General features: G+C 43.8%; 2 protein-coding genes and 1 long non-coding RNA gene across 5 annotated transcripts in view; all 3 read left to right on the top strand.

Annotated features, from left to right (window-relative positions):
• Positions 1-13,928, top strand: part of LOC117770959 (tapasin-like) — a 1,175,540-nt gene that overhangs the window by 617,437 nt on the left and 544,175 nt on the right. The window lies entirely within an intron of this gene.
• On the top strand, positions 757-10,797 carry LOC117770965 (glycogen synthase kinase-3 beta-like). Of its 3 annotated transcripts, none has more exons than XM_034600926.1 (12): positions 757-1,130; positions 5,007-5,092; positions 5,325-5,426; positions 5,552-5,635; positions 6,567-6,677; positions 6,930-7,060; positions 7,220-7,424; positions 7,634-7,729; positions 8,390-8,576; positions 8,912-8,989; positions 9,200-9,293; positions 9,340-10,797. In XM_034600926.1, exons 1-11 carry the CDS (start codon positions 944-946, stop codon positions 9,259-9,261), a joined length of 1,329 nt encoding a protein of 442 aa, XP_034456817.1. In that variant the 5' UTR covers positions 757-943; the 3' UTR covers positions 9,262-9,293; positions 9,340-10,797. The 3 variants fall into 3 exon arrangements, with proteins under 3 accessions (XP_034456817.1, XP_034456818.1, XP_034456816.1); XM_034600927.1 differs by having other exon boundaries at positions 9,348-10,797; XM_034600925.1 differs by having other exon boundaries at positions 758-1,130; positions 9,200-10,797.
• LOC117771033 lies at positions 12,468-13,064 on the top strand. Its single transcript, XR_004615494.1, has 2 exons — positions 12,468-12,536; positions 12,594-13,064. It is a non-coding gene; the product is annotated as an uncharacterized LOC117771033 (long non-coding RNA).

Below are 13,928 nucleotides of genomic sequence, written 5' to 3' on the forward strand. Positions count from 1 at the left end.
TCGCCTTTCAGACTCAGGCCATATTGGGTGAGAGGTGGGTTAAGGTAAGGGGACCTCATGGAAGAGCTTCACGTACTGGCAGAGACGCAGGAGGTGGCGTTGACCCAGCTCGTCGTGCCCTGTTTACTCAAGACATATCATTGCATCACTGATTCAATAGAATATGAATACAGAGAAATTCTATGTTTCAGGGAAATCGAGTTGAAAATTTAAATGGTGTCGCAAAAAGCTGAATCTGTCAAGTGTCACTCATGATACTTTGCAATAAGGGTTATATTCCCATTTGCGTTATTAGTGTTAATGTCATAATTCTACAAACATCTAAAGTACTAATACTCAGGTTACTCTTATGTATGTACCAGCGACTCTATTCTGATGTCAAAAATAATCTATGATAAGATAAAATTCAAGTTTTTTCTCTTCTTTTATTGGAGTACATATATTTTGTACCTTTTTATGATTGCGATAATATTTAGATTAGATAAATAGATTTTTCCTCGGCCTACATCCACTGAAAAGTAATTTTACAGTTATTTCTCGTGCATTATTATTGTTAATGTCATTATATATTGTTAATAGTCAGGTTTTAAAATAAGATTAAAAACCAATACATGTAATTTATATTATTTTTATTAGATATATTAATATATCATTGTTTTCCTCGGCCTACATCCACTGAGCAGTCATTCTACATTTGTAGTTCTTGGGCTCTGAGGAAGTCGCAGCGGCCAAGCGGAGCAGCGGCCCCGGCGGACTTCATCTCCCAGGCGGCATTGCGCGCGCTCTGTTTCTAGGTGTCTAGCAACAGTCCAGACAGCCGGCGGCAGCGGGAGCGGTGATCCTCGGCGTCTCTTCCCACGATTTGTCCGCCGCTGGGTGCTCGCGGTTAATGGTCGCCGGGCTGAACACAGTGAGGAGTCAACCCTGAGCCCTGCGCAGAGATATGAGCGGCAGCGGGCGGCCCAGGACCAGCTCGTTTGCTGAGCCGCCAGGTGTTCCGGGAGCCGCCGCCGCCTCCGCCGCGTCCGCCGCCGGATCAGCCGCTGCCGTGGGGAGCAGCACAGGAAAGTCCGGGGTCCCTCAGGCCTCCGGCACCAGCTCGTCGGGATGCTCGAACCTGAAGCTCGCTCGTAAGTTGTCCCCCCCCCGACCACCGCTTCTTCACCGGAGCTTCTCCAACATGTACCCCGTCCCCCCCCCAGCGCCTTTTCCCCTTTAAAACACTCCGGGTCGTGGTGTGTGCCGCAACCCGGAGGAAGACGTCCTCGCTCCGGTGTGGACGCTAACCAGCTCGCTAGCATGCTAACCTAGCCAGCATGCTAGCGCCAGCCACTTGTTTTGCGGGCTGTGTTGTCAGACTCCAGCTCGACCGGAGGCTGTTTAACGACCCCCCGGTCCCCACTTGAACCTGCTATAACCTCCATTAACCTCACGTTCAATCTGATTTATTGATGTTTCTGCACCGGGTCGATATCGCTATGAGCAGCTCATCGGGCTCTGTGGTTTCTTTGTGCCAGACTGACACACTTCAACTTGTAGCGGGTGTTGTTGAGGGGGGGGTGTTGTCCCATCAGTCGGCCTCGCCTGGGGAGGGAGGGGGGGGTCGGGGTGGAGAGTTGCCTCCTCACCAAGGTCACCTGTGGGGCAAAGGCTCAGCAGCAGGTGGCCCGACGCCTGGAGGATGCGAGGGATGCAGCAATCTGCAGGAATGCCAAGGAGAAGCTTTCTGTGGGGACACGGTGGACGTGTGGCTTATCCTCATCACCGTGTGCATGCGTGTTAATCCAAACCTTATCATCCATTAGCAGGCAGCAGAGTGTGGCTTTAATATGAGACTCTGGATGGGAGGTCATCCCCAGTTCAAAGCAGGGAGAACCTGGTTTCCTCTGCCCCCCCTCTGCAGGAACAGCAGCAGCAGCAGCGTCCACACCGCCTCCGGGCCCCTGGAGCTCGAATGTCGCCTTCGGCTGTTCCAGATACTCTTATGGATGATTGATGGGTCCGTTGTCAGGTCCTGGAGACGTTGAGGCTATTTCAAGAGTCAGGCTTAACCTATTTTACGCAGATATCTTCCGGAGAGAATGATGAGTACATTTTAGTTCGGACATGGAGCGTTAAGGATGTAGAAATGTTTCTAGGTTGTCCTGCTGTTATCAAATACATCCATGGCCCTTAGTCCAGTCTACTAGTTTGTAATGTAGCGTCCTGAAACTTAATCGGCCGACCACGGCTCTTCTAAGTGGAGTTTGGTTTTTCTCAACGTGTCTACGTGTGTTTTCTGCGTCTGGCTTCCTTCCACAGTCCAAAGACATGTAATTGAAGATGTTAAATTGCCTGTAGGTGTGATTGTGCGTATGTTTGTACCTGGTGTGAACATTCCTCCTGAGTGATCCAGTCACAAGTGGCCGGTCCGTGCTTTGAATGAATCAATGCGCCGATTAAGAAAGATTTTACCCATTTGGACAAAAAAAGGAGAATCGTCACGAGGTGGTCGGTGTTGATTTTGTGGTCGTGGCCACAAACAAATCCAGTTGATGATTGATTTCGCGGTCCAGCGCGTCAGCTGACACTTTAACGATAAGCTATTTCAGCCAAAGGGAAATGGATCTGGAAATAGTGACGACTTCTGTAAATCAGAAATTTCCCCCACCGCCCATTGTAATGGGCATGTCTGCTGTCACAGTGTCCGAGCAGTTGTTCCATTATTCACTGTGTGTGGAGCAGCTCGTCACCACAGTCTGTCTCTGTGCCACTCAGCTGTAGGAGAGATGCTCATATTCACACACACATCACACTGTAGCAACACGATTTCATGTCGGATTTTCCCTCTAATGAAACAGTCGCTGTGTAATGATTCATGCTTTTCTCATTGGGAAATTCAACGGAGACAGAAATGATGAAACATAATCATGTGATCAACAACAATTTTCACAATTGCTTGATTTGAAGTAAACCAGCTTATGCACTGAGACATAACCACGATCCACTGAGAACATGTTTCTGTTGTAAAGTGTCACGAGAGCACTTTAACTTCTAGAGCAATAGATACTTGATGGAAACCTCAGTCCTCCGACAGACTCTCCCCCTATAGAGCAGATGTCCTGGTCAGTCTTGGGAAGATCTTGCTGCATTAAACTGCATATTAATAAGCTAAACTTCATTAAAGTCGCTTGGCTTTAAGGTGTAGAGCTCATTTCAGTACCGTGTTCTTCTGTGTATGAAGACGAGACATTAACATAAAAATCTGCTTGTTAATCAGAATAGTATGTCCTGTTTTTTACATTTTAAAATATAGTCGTAACTTTTGCTAGAAATCACATCGATTTGAGTTTATAGATGCAAAATCAAAAAGAGAGAAACTTATGACAAAGTTTGACATTTTTGTTAGATATTATTTCCTCCAGGAGATTCAAATTTCCTTCTGTGAATTTCAGGCAAATGACAGGATGCTAAATGTTTTTTACTCAGTCAACAACTGACTCGGATATTTTCTTTCTCACTAACTGCCTCTCGGAAAATTTGGGGAAAGTATCCGGACGTCAGTGCAGGTCTGAAAGCAGCTGATGATACATTATTTACCTCGGGCAAGTTTCAAGCCTTTGAAAGTTTATTTTCCCGACTGTAAAAACACGTAATCGAAGCAGGAAAGGAGCTCTGATGTCTCCGGCCTTGCAGACCGATGCGTCCGGGTGGCACGAACGTATACTGCAAAAAACTATCCTGCCTTTAAACTGGAACCAGTGTGTGTGTGTTTGTGTGTGTGTGTGTTTGTGTGTCCAGAGGATGAACCCAGTCACTGGGGCAGAGAAATCACTCACACGGTCACTCTACAGGTCTCACATTCTCAGCTGTAACAGATATCTCCAGCATGTCATTGGATGTCCAGCACACTTTAGTGACTGAGGGCAGTTTACTGTATGTGTCTGTGTGGACGTGCACAGGCACCAGGACATGCAGTTCCTGCTGTAAGACGGCTATAAGAATAAGTGCATTGTGTTGTTTGGTAAACAAAGCAGTAAGTATGTGGACATGCTGACAATGACACAGCACGATGACAACTACATGGCAAAGGGCTGCTCCATTACTTATTTAAACACTGATCAGCAGAGGAACATTTAATTCCCATCGACTTAATCGCCTCTCTCTCACTATTTCATTGTTACATCTAATATAAATGATTTAAAAGCAGAATAATCTTTTTATAAATCAATAATTAGTATAATTGTATTATCTGCACTTCAGCGCGCAGACTGGAGGATGCAGGGATCAGACCACCGACCTTCTGCTTAGTGGACGACCCGCTCTAACTCTTGAGCCACAGCAGCCCAGCTCCACTCATTTATTAAGTGTAAACTGGGGAAGTCAGTGTTGAAATCTATTCCAAACACAGAGGAGTTTTCTTCGAGGCAGGATTCTACACTGAAGTAAACACTAAATTCGTCAATTGCTATTCTGGTTTGGTTTGATTCAGTGCGTCGCTGCAGGATAATATGACAGAATAATCCTCTTTTATAGAAAACCTGTCACAACTTAAAACAGTTTATCAGGACAAAGAAAGTGTCTCTGGCCTATTTCTGGATTCCTTCCCAGTTTAATTAGTCACAGTGTCTGGAAGATGAACTCCTGTCATCCCCTTCTCCTTCCTCCGAGGCTTTTGTAAAGTTGACATCCGTTCACTGGGCTGTCATTAACCTAAATATTCCATCGGCCAGCGGAGAGGAGGCCCAGATGTGATGGTTGGCTGCAGTGAGGGTCCTGGGTTGGATGTGAGAGGAGAAGAGCCAGAGGGACAACAGCCAACTTTAATCCGTCTTATAACTTATCACGTTTTAACACAATAAAGCTGATATTACACACGACTCAAGTGTTGGACTTCATATTAAAATAAAGGAGATGAAATGAATCGCCCCGTTCTTACTCGTGTTACACGATGAAGAGACATGATCTGAAACTTTATTATCGTATCGCTTCACCTCGTTATAATCCTGTCTGTGCTCGTTTCCTAGGAGACAGCGGCAAGGTGACGACAGTGGTGGCCACACCGGGTCAGGGACCAGACCGCCCACAGGAAGTCTCTTACACTGACATCAAGGTGAGAAACACCAGGACCTTCACAGTCATCATCCAGAGCTTTGTCCCTTCCATGTAGAAGTGCTGCTGTTCTTAACCTCCGCTACTCCTGTAACCAAGGCCTTTATTGTTACTCAGCACAAACTGATTTGATCAATGCCCCTGGATCCCTAATTATCATGAGAATTATGACTTTTGAAGGTGAATCTACTTTCTGTTCATGATTTGTCACTTTCGTGGTCCTCGTCTTGCAGGTGATTGGAAATGGGTCGTTTGGTGTGGTGTACCAGGCTCGGCTCATCGACAGCCAAGAGATGGTGGCCATCAAAAAGGTTCTGCAGGATAAGAGGTTCAAGGTAAAACTGTCACGATGTTATTTCTCCACATATTTGCTTTTCTTTTCTGTAACAAGTTATGTATCTAAGGTTTTTCTCTGTCACTTTGTTGATTTTGTTCCACGTGAACTCTCGTGCGTTTGCAGAATCGTGAACTTCAGATCATGAGGAAGCTGGATCACTGCAACATCGTCCGACTACGTTACTTCTTCTACTCCAGTGGCGAGAAGGTACTTCAGCTCGTTTTGTTTTTCACATAACACAGATTGGATCTGATAATACGAACCTTTGACTATTCACCATATAACTCACTCTTATATCATAGTTTTACGGTAATTAGGAAATTTCCGTTAAACAGGAAATGATATATGAATGTACTGCACATAAAAGGTAAGATTACTCGTGTACAGTGTAACTAGAAATACCCTGGCCATAAAAATGGGAAGTAGTCCATTTCTCTGACTCACAAATATAGTAACAGTTCTAACTCATTATTCACAAGTTCATAATTCAGTTTGTGAAAGTCCCAGTGTCACTGCCTCTGAGAATTGATGAGCAGTGATTTCACAGCTGCTCTCAGACGAGCTCTGAAGTCCGAACATTTTCCAGACATTTTTCCGGAGCGGCTGAATGTGGGAACGTAAATGTCCTCGTCAGTTGCTGCTGACATTACGGATAGGAACTTCTCCTGCCAGCCCCCTGGTGAAATTACTGGAAGATGTCCGATTGAGCCCATGTGAGAATACAACAGGAGAAAAGTTCACAATGAGTAAGAGGCTGTGGTGATTATGTTTTAGATGCAAAACTGAAATAGACTAAAACAAGACAAATATCTCAGGATGAAAAAGACGAGCCTACACACAGAGGAAGACGAGATTCGAGAGCTTCAGGTGATCGGGCCCGACGCCATGTCCTGCCTCCTGCTGCTCTACCCAGGCTCCGCCTCTCGGCTGAATGCTCTGTTGTTGTGAACGAGTCTGACCCGGACAATCTCGCATCCTTCATATGTGAAAGGCAAAAGAAAATGTCTGTCAAATTGGGTCAGGCCTTTTTCTGGAGTTCCTATCTGAAAACAGCTTGACTGTATCTCTCCCTCCCTGTCTCTCTCTTCCTGTCTGTCTCTCTCTCTGTCTCTCTCACTTTTGGTTGAATGCTGTCCAGAAAGATGAAGTGTACCTCAACCTGGTGCTGGACTTTGTCCCTGAGACGGTCTACAGGGTTGCCAGGCATTTTAACAAGGCCAAGAGCATCATTCCTATCATATATGTGAAGGTAATTTTGACCAGTCGACATTTTCATTCACTGCATCACTTATGAGTAAAAGTAATCTTACAGTTTTTTGTTTTTTGTTTGTGTTTATTTTGAATAAAAAGGAGGAAAGTACATATATACACTGATCAAGGTTAACTGAATTTAGCAAATTGCAACAAGCAAATTGAAAAGAAAGCAGTGTATAATCATGAAGCTGTTGCCATGTTGTCTCTTCCAGCAGAGAGCTGATCTTGTGTTCTCTCCCCCCCGCAGGTCTACATGTACCAGTTGTTTCGCAGCCTGGCTTATATCCATTCCCAGGGAGTGTGTCACAGAGACATCAAGCCCCAGAACCTGCTCGTGGACCCAGAGACTGCCATCCTCAAGCTGTGCGACTTCGGCAGGTGAGTTCTCGCGACTGGTTCCAATTACTGTGGAACTTTTAACTATGAATAACTACTCTCCCACAATCCCTCCCCCCTTTTCACTGCCTGACTGACCCCTGCACTCTGTTCTGTGAACCTTTGTCGTCGTGTAATGTGATTTCTTGTGTGTGTCCCCAGCGCCAAGCAGCTGGTGCGCGGTGAACCCAACGTGTCGTATATCTGCTCACGGTATTATCGGGCCCCGGAGTTAATTTTCGGGGCCACAGACTACACAGCAAACATTGACATCTGGTCAGCAGGCTGCGTTCTCGCGGAGCTGCTGCTCGGACAGCCCATATTCCCCGGGGACAGTGGAGTGGACCAACTTGTAGAGATTATCAAGGTGTGTGTGTGTGTGTGTTGTTGATAGTCTCTGTGTATTGTGTCGTATCGCAGAACAGCGTGAAGAGATTTTTTTCTGTCTCTCTCAGGTGTGATTTCTAGATTTGGGTTAGACTATAACAGACTTTAACTTCTGACAGTAGTGTTTCCAGGACTCTCATGACTCAAGGCTGCTAAGATAACCATTCTCCCCTAACTGTGGATTTTCAGGTTCTGGGAACACCGACACGGGAACAGATCCGAGAGATGAACCCGAACTACACAGAGTTCAAGTTCCCTCAGATTAAAGCTCATCCATGGACCAAGGTAAAGAGAAACCTGAGGATGAAACATCTGAGAACACAGAGAATTTCTAACTGAATCTTTCAGTATCAATTAGTCTGCTGGTTATATTCTGGATTAATTGTTCAGTATAGAAAACATCAGACGATAGACAAGCAAATATTCAGACGGACTTTTATTCCTCACATGGTATGAGACACATTTTATAAAGTTGCGTTTTCATAGAAATTCTCTGTACGTGCACACCCACTGTAACAATCTACATATTAGTAATTGTCTCAAAAAGAAAGCTGATCTGAAAGTGACAGATTGTGCCTGACTCCGGTCGCTCAGAACAAAAGATGGAGCCTGTCGACGTGTTGTCGCCCACACGGGCTGTTTAAATCTGCTGAAGTGCTTTAATGTCCTTCTTCTGAAAGTCGATTAACACCGACACCGACAGAAAACAACGTAAAACCACCAGAAGTGGCTCTTGAACATTTACTACAGAGAGGAGAGTTTTCTGCTCTGCTTCATTTTTTACAGGTTTTACATTTACCACACTCAAAAAAACCTGGTGTGAATAATGTGTCAGGATGCCACGTAGATATGTAGATTCTGACATGAGGCTGTGAATCGTTTCTTTTTAATCGTACCTTTTTGTGGCTGTTTGACTTCAAACCGAAACCTCTCCTGGTCCTTCAGGTGTTTAAACCTCGCACCCCTCCGGAGGCCATCGCCCTCTGCTCCCGGCTGCTGGAGTACACACCGGCCTCGCGCTTCTCCCCGCTAGAGGCCTGCTCGCACGCCTTCTTCGACGAGCTGCGCCAGCCCAACACGCGGCTGCCCAGCGGCCGAGAGCTGCCGATGCTCTTCAACTTCAGCACCACAGGTACACGGAACACCCATGAGCTCATTTGTGATTCAGGGATGTAGTCGAGTTGCAGCACAACACAAATCAGGAACAACGCCGTGGATCTGCTGTGTCTGCGTTGTTCATTTTGACCTCATTCACAATGAAAAGTGAGATTTCTGTTGTTCCTGGTTGATGAATTGTCTTCGCCACATGTTAAGCTAAACACAATAAGGTTGTGTTCCTTGGTTTTGCTTGTTGGGCCGAGCTGTGACCCCCGAGGAGCTGCAGCGAACACAACACGCACACTATCCTTTTGTCCGGTGACACAATGACTCACCATTTAATAGAAACTCTCCTCTTATCCTCCGCAGAGCTGTCAATCCAGCCCCAGCTAAACTCCACCCTCATCCCTCCTCACGCCCGCTCGCACACAGCTGCTTCCGCCCACGGTGGGAAACTCACCCTCATTTCATCATCTTAATATCACTGGTTTTACTTGGTTCTGTGGGAGCGACTCTGATCTCAATTGTGATGCAAAATGAATATTACACATCATTTATAGTTATTCAGCCACACGAGTCATCATACTTAGTCACGTATGTTCGATATGCTTGTATGTTGTGGAGCATTTGTTCACAAATTACTTTCTCCTTTTTCAGACGGCACCGGTTCAGATTCATCTCAACACAGCTCAGTACCAGGATCTCTTAACAGCATCTGAAGCCGCTTCTCACCTGCCTGCCTCCTGTCAGCCACACACACACACACACACACACACACACACACACACACACACACACACACACACACACACACACACACACACACACACACACACACACACACACACACACACACACTACAGCTTTCCTCTGTGCTGCTTGCTCTCCTCTTAGATGATCTGTTTTTGTACAGTACACACGTTGAACAAACTCGTAGTTGTGTAGCTGCCCGGGTTGAAGCTACGGCAGGAGATCGTTACACACACACACAGACACACACAGACACACACAGTCGTCTTGCTGCTGCTCAGGTGGTATGTGAAGGTTCAATACTAGGGGCTGGTCCTCTGTTATATAACCTTTTTTGTTTTTTTTGTTTTGTTTTTTAATCAACCCTTTATTTCCCGTTTTTCTTCTTTATATCTGTGTTTATTTATTTGACGTATTGAAATGCATCATGTGAGCTCAACACATTTAGTCTCTACAGCTTTTTTTGTTAAGGTTTCTTCCATGTTTTTAAAATCCCTGTTGTTTCCGTGTTGGACTGCACACTGCCTGGCCAAGACTAGAAACGCCCCCAAGTAGGTCATCAGGGTAACGGAGGTTTTTATTTAACTCGGGGCTGGAGAACTGCTGCAGGGACTGAAACATTCAGAAATTCTCCAGCCACATTATTCATATATATATATATATATATATATATATATATGTGTAGAGTATACATGTCTACAGCCTGATGTTTAAGCTCAAGTTAGATCTCCAGCTGGTTTATGTCCTGTTGACGTGGCAGCACCAGGTAGCATTTCTCAGTGTTTGGTTGGAGATCTGTTGTATTTGTCTCTGACGTGAATCATGTTCAGTAGCTGTATTTTTAGACTGAACTGGAAACCACCCGACTTTGAGGACCAGCTGTTGCTTCTGTTTTAATCCTGAACTAAAGAGCGACACGTTCCCATGAAAAAAGAAATAATCCCCCAACCCGTCAGCGGTCGTAAAATGGACTCGACGATGGTGGAGTTTTAATTTCCTCTCTGGTTACACTTACACTCACTTATACGGTAAATATGGGTCAAATCAAACCCTAATTGAGATTCCTCCTCATCTTTTAAACATGATTTTATCTTTAGATTCATTTCCTCATCAGGAGGGGGCGGGGCTGTGCTAAAAACAATAACTTCCAGAGGGAAACTTGTTCTTCACCAATACTAAATGTACTTAGAGCTGTAACTGTCAGTGGTGAAGGAAGCGTGAATGTGTGGCTCAGCTTAATCACAGTAATATATTCAGATAGACTTTTAATCATGAGCAAACAAAGCTGTTTGTTCTCTGTTCTACCAAATGATTTGTTGTGCTCAGTGGATTATTAGATAAAAGTGTAAGTTTCCACTGTATCTTCAATTGGAGACGAACACTGAAGCTTATCTATAGTAATTAAGAAATCCACAGACGGCAACATTGATGCCTCCTAAAGAAATTGTTTGTGCAATTTACCTGCTGAAAGAAATTCAACATTAAACTTCCGCCCATTTTAACCATTCAACAGAAAAATCTGTTTATTCCTTGATTGTTCATTTACAGTAAACGTTCACTGGTTTAATTCATGTCACTGAGGTGTAACGTGTCCGAGGTGTGTTTCACTCAAATTCAATTCAGTTTTTCATTTTTAGCTCCAAAGATTAAAGCGACGTCCACAGAGCTTCAGCTTCATGCTTCGTGCAGGACGTCAATGTTAACGATGAGTCAGACCTTTTCAATTTGGGTAACTGTGCTGGTAAGAGTAAATAGTTTTAAGATAAATTATTGATTTTAAAGCTTTTTTTAAAGTATTGAAACGGTGGAATTCCCCTAAAACGTTACGATCACTCCTGCTCTGGTGTAGAAAAAATGTTCTTAACTGTGGAAAAGAGCAAAATGAACGTCGGGCCGCGTGTCGCTGAATCACAGCAGAGAAACTCGAACTCTTAACTCGGGATTAAATGTTTCAAGCGAGTGACGCGTCGTGTTAACTCGACGAGCAGAAGCTTATAATATTAACTGAGGTTCAGCTGCAGACATGTCAACAGACGTGTATCATAAACCACGTTAATGTCAAGCGGGGGAATTCCTTTTACGGTTTGCTGTCGTACTTCTATCTTTATGAGGACCAGTTTGGAGTTGTTACCACGTTGAGGAGCCAGCGAATGTATCACTAGTGTAGAAGTACAAGCGTCTGTGTGTCCGACCACGTCCCAAGCTGCCGTCTGAGCAGCCAGTGTTGTAGGAGTAGAGCAGTCGATGCAGATTTCTAGTCAGCAGTGCACTTGAAAGTTTGTAGAATAGTATATTTGATACTATCGTACCATGCCTCCTCCTGCTGTTTGAACTGCAGCCATCTTTGTTTTCAAACCCCACTTTCATTCTGTATGCGGAGAGTGGGGAGCTTTTTCTTTTCTTTCCCCACCCCCAGCTGCTTCTGGGTTTCAACCTAGCAACCTCCCGGTCCGCTGGGTTACTGCCGGACTTTGTTTGATCGACTCTTCAGGGTGCGTCACACTCGGAGCCGTCAGATCCTCTGTGGCTATGAAAAGGTGTGAGGACAAAACCCTGTGACGGAGAATCGAACATGGCAGATTCTTCTCCTCCTCCGCTCAGAAGCCATTTGCTCCCTCGACCTACTTTCTGCATCTCTTGTCGCACATGTAAATATCACTGATTTTTAATTTCCCTCTTTTTACTTTTTATGACAGAGTTTATATCTTATTTTCCTCATTTTCTCTATGGAGCAGTTCTTAGTTTGTGCATTTCTGTAAATATGTTTTTTTTTCACTATCCAAAATGTAAAATACTGCAAAGAAAAAAGAAGAAAAAGAAAAAACAGTCTCCTCCTCGTGTTTGTCGATGATCTCTCTCTCTCTCTCTCTCTCTCTCTCTCTCTCTCTCTCTCTCTCTCTCTCTTGTTCAACTCAGCTCTCCTCCCTGTTGCTTCCTCAGTGGGACCAACCTGACTGAATTCATATTGAAAGAGTTCCGTTCCAAATTGCTCTCCTCCTGTTTTGGTTGTGAATATTATAATCTAACGTTATAATATTAAATGTAACGGATCATTCCAACGCTCATGTTTGTATCTGCGTTTTCCTCAAAGTCCCTTTTAACTCAAACCGACCTCGACGTCCCCTGAGAGGAGCTGTTACCTGTAAAACCTTAAAGCTGCAGGTTTCTGTGTTTTCCACGTTCTTCTCACTCGCTCGTCCCTTTGGAACAGAACTCTTCATCTTCGTCTTCGTCGTTGAGAGAAGTCGCTCAGATGCAGGTCGCCGGTGTTTTCAGATGATTTGTAACGTTTGACTCTCAGGAGTGTTTCGTCTTATTAGAAATCGCGCTGTGACGTCCAGATAGTTCACGAAACGGGCATTTTGTTATTGTTATGTGCTCTGTGGCGTTCAGGATCGCTGCTAATAGTCACAAGATGGTAGAAATACACACATGCTCTGTGAATGCAGACGGAGGAATCCACTGTTTGTGCTGAAAACCAACAGGTTCAAGTGGAGTGACTTTCAGAAAATGTTCTTTTTTGTTTTTAAATTCTCTGAGAAACTTGAGTAATGTCACTGCATCTCCACACGTTGTTATGTTACTTTGATTTATTTGACTCCCGTGCTGTGGTGGTTGGTCTCACTCCGCCCTGATGGACTGATGTGTTGGGTGATGGAGGAGGAAGAGGAGGAGGAGGAGGAGAGAGAAAGAACCACAAACATGTCTGTCTCTGTTCTGTGTGCGTACGATATGGACTCATTTAATGTAATAAAGTGATGAAACTGTGTTTGGATTGTCTGCTCTCTGTCCCCGAGGTCTTTAAAGGTTCTTCAAGAATTTAACTTTATTTACTTTTTACATGTTTTACCACAAAATACACTGAGGATTTTACTGAAGAGAAAAAAGACAATGACTTCAGTAAAAAAAAAAACTTAAATGCTGCTTAAATGTTTTAAGTTTTAAATTAAGAAACATACACATATCTAAACAAACCAGTAGTTTCCAGACATTTGAACAAAAAGCTTTTATGTGAAGTAGTTGTTTCAGATCACAGATTCACACCAGACTGACATGTCCCCTCTAAACTTTTCTTGTGGTTAATTTAAATTTAATTTAAATTGTTCAAACTATCTTGAGATAAAACAATATCAAACTTTACAGAAAACATTTGACAATCCCTCTGATATGCATAGAAAAGTATTCAAGCTAGATAAACTTCGAGCAGCCACAACAAGTAGAATTCAGCAGTAGATAAATCAACAGGGACTTTTTATTTATTTGAATGTTTCACTTCAGTAGGATTTGAATAAACAGTTAAGAGTTTAGCTTAATTTACACTTTTTGATTTGAGTAAAACATCAGAACCTTTCTACCACTAACCTGTGTCTGTGTGAGACGGGAGGTAAGTGAGGAGGTTCCACCTGTTTACTACAAACCTGAACATTCAAATCCTCCCTGGTGAGTCTTATATATTTTTATTTTAATACTAAAAGCAGAAAGTTTTGCTTTACTCTATTCTTTTTTGACTTATTTGATTTTATATTTTTGTATATCTCTGGTCTTGTGTTTTAACTTTTACTCTTGCACTGTTTAGACATGTGTATCTCTGTTATATCTATCCAACTGTCTGTCTAGCTTTCCATTTTATATATCT

This window comes from Hippoglossus hippoglossus, chromosome 11 (genome assembly GCF_009819705.1).
Source record: "Hippoglossus hippoglossus isolate fHipHip1 chromosome 11, fHipHip1.pri, whole genome shotgun sequence".
Taxonomy (NCBI): Eukaryota; Metazoa; Chordata; class Actinopteri; order Pleuronectiformes; family Pleuronectidae; genus Hippoglossus; species Hippoglossus hippoglossus.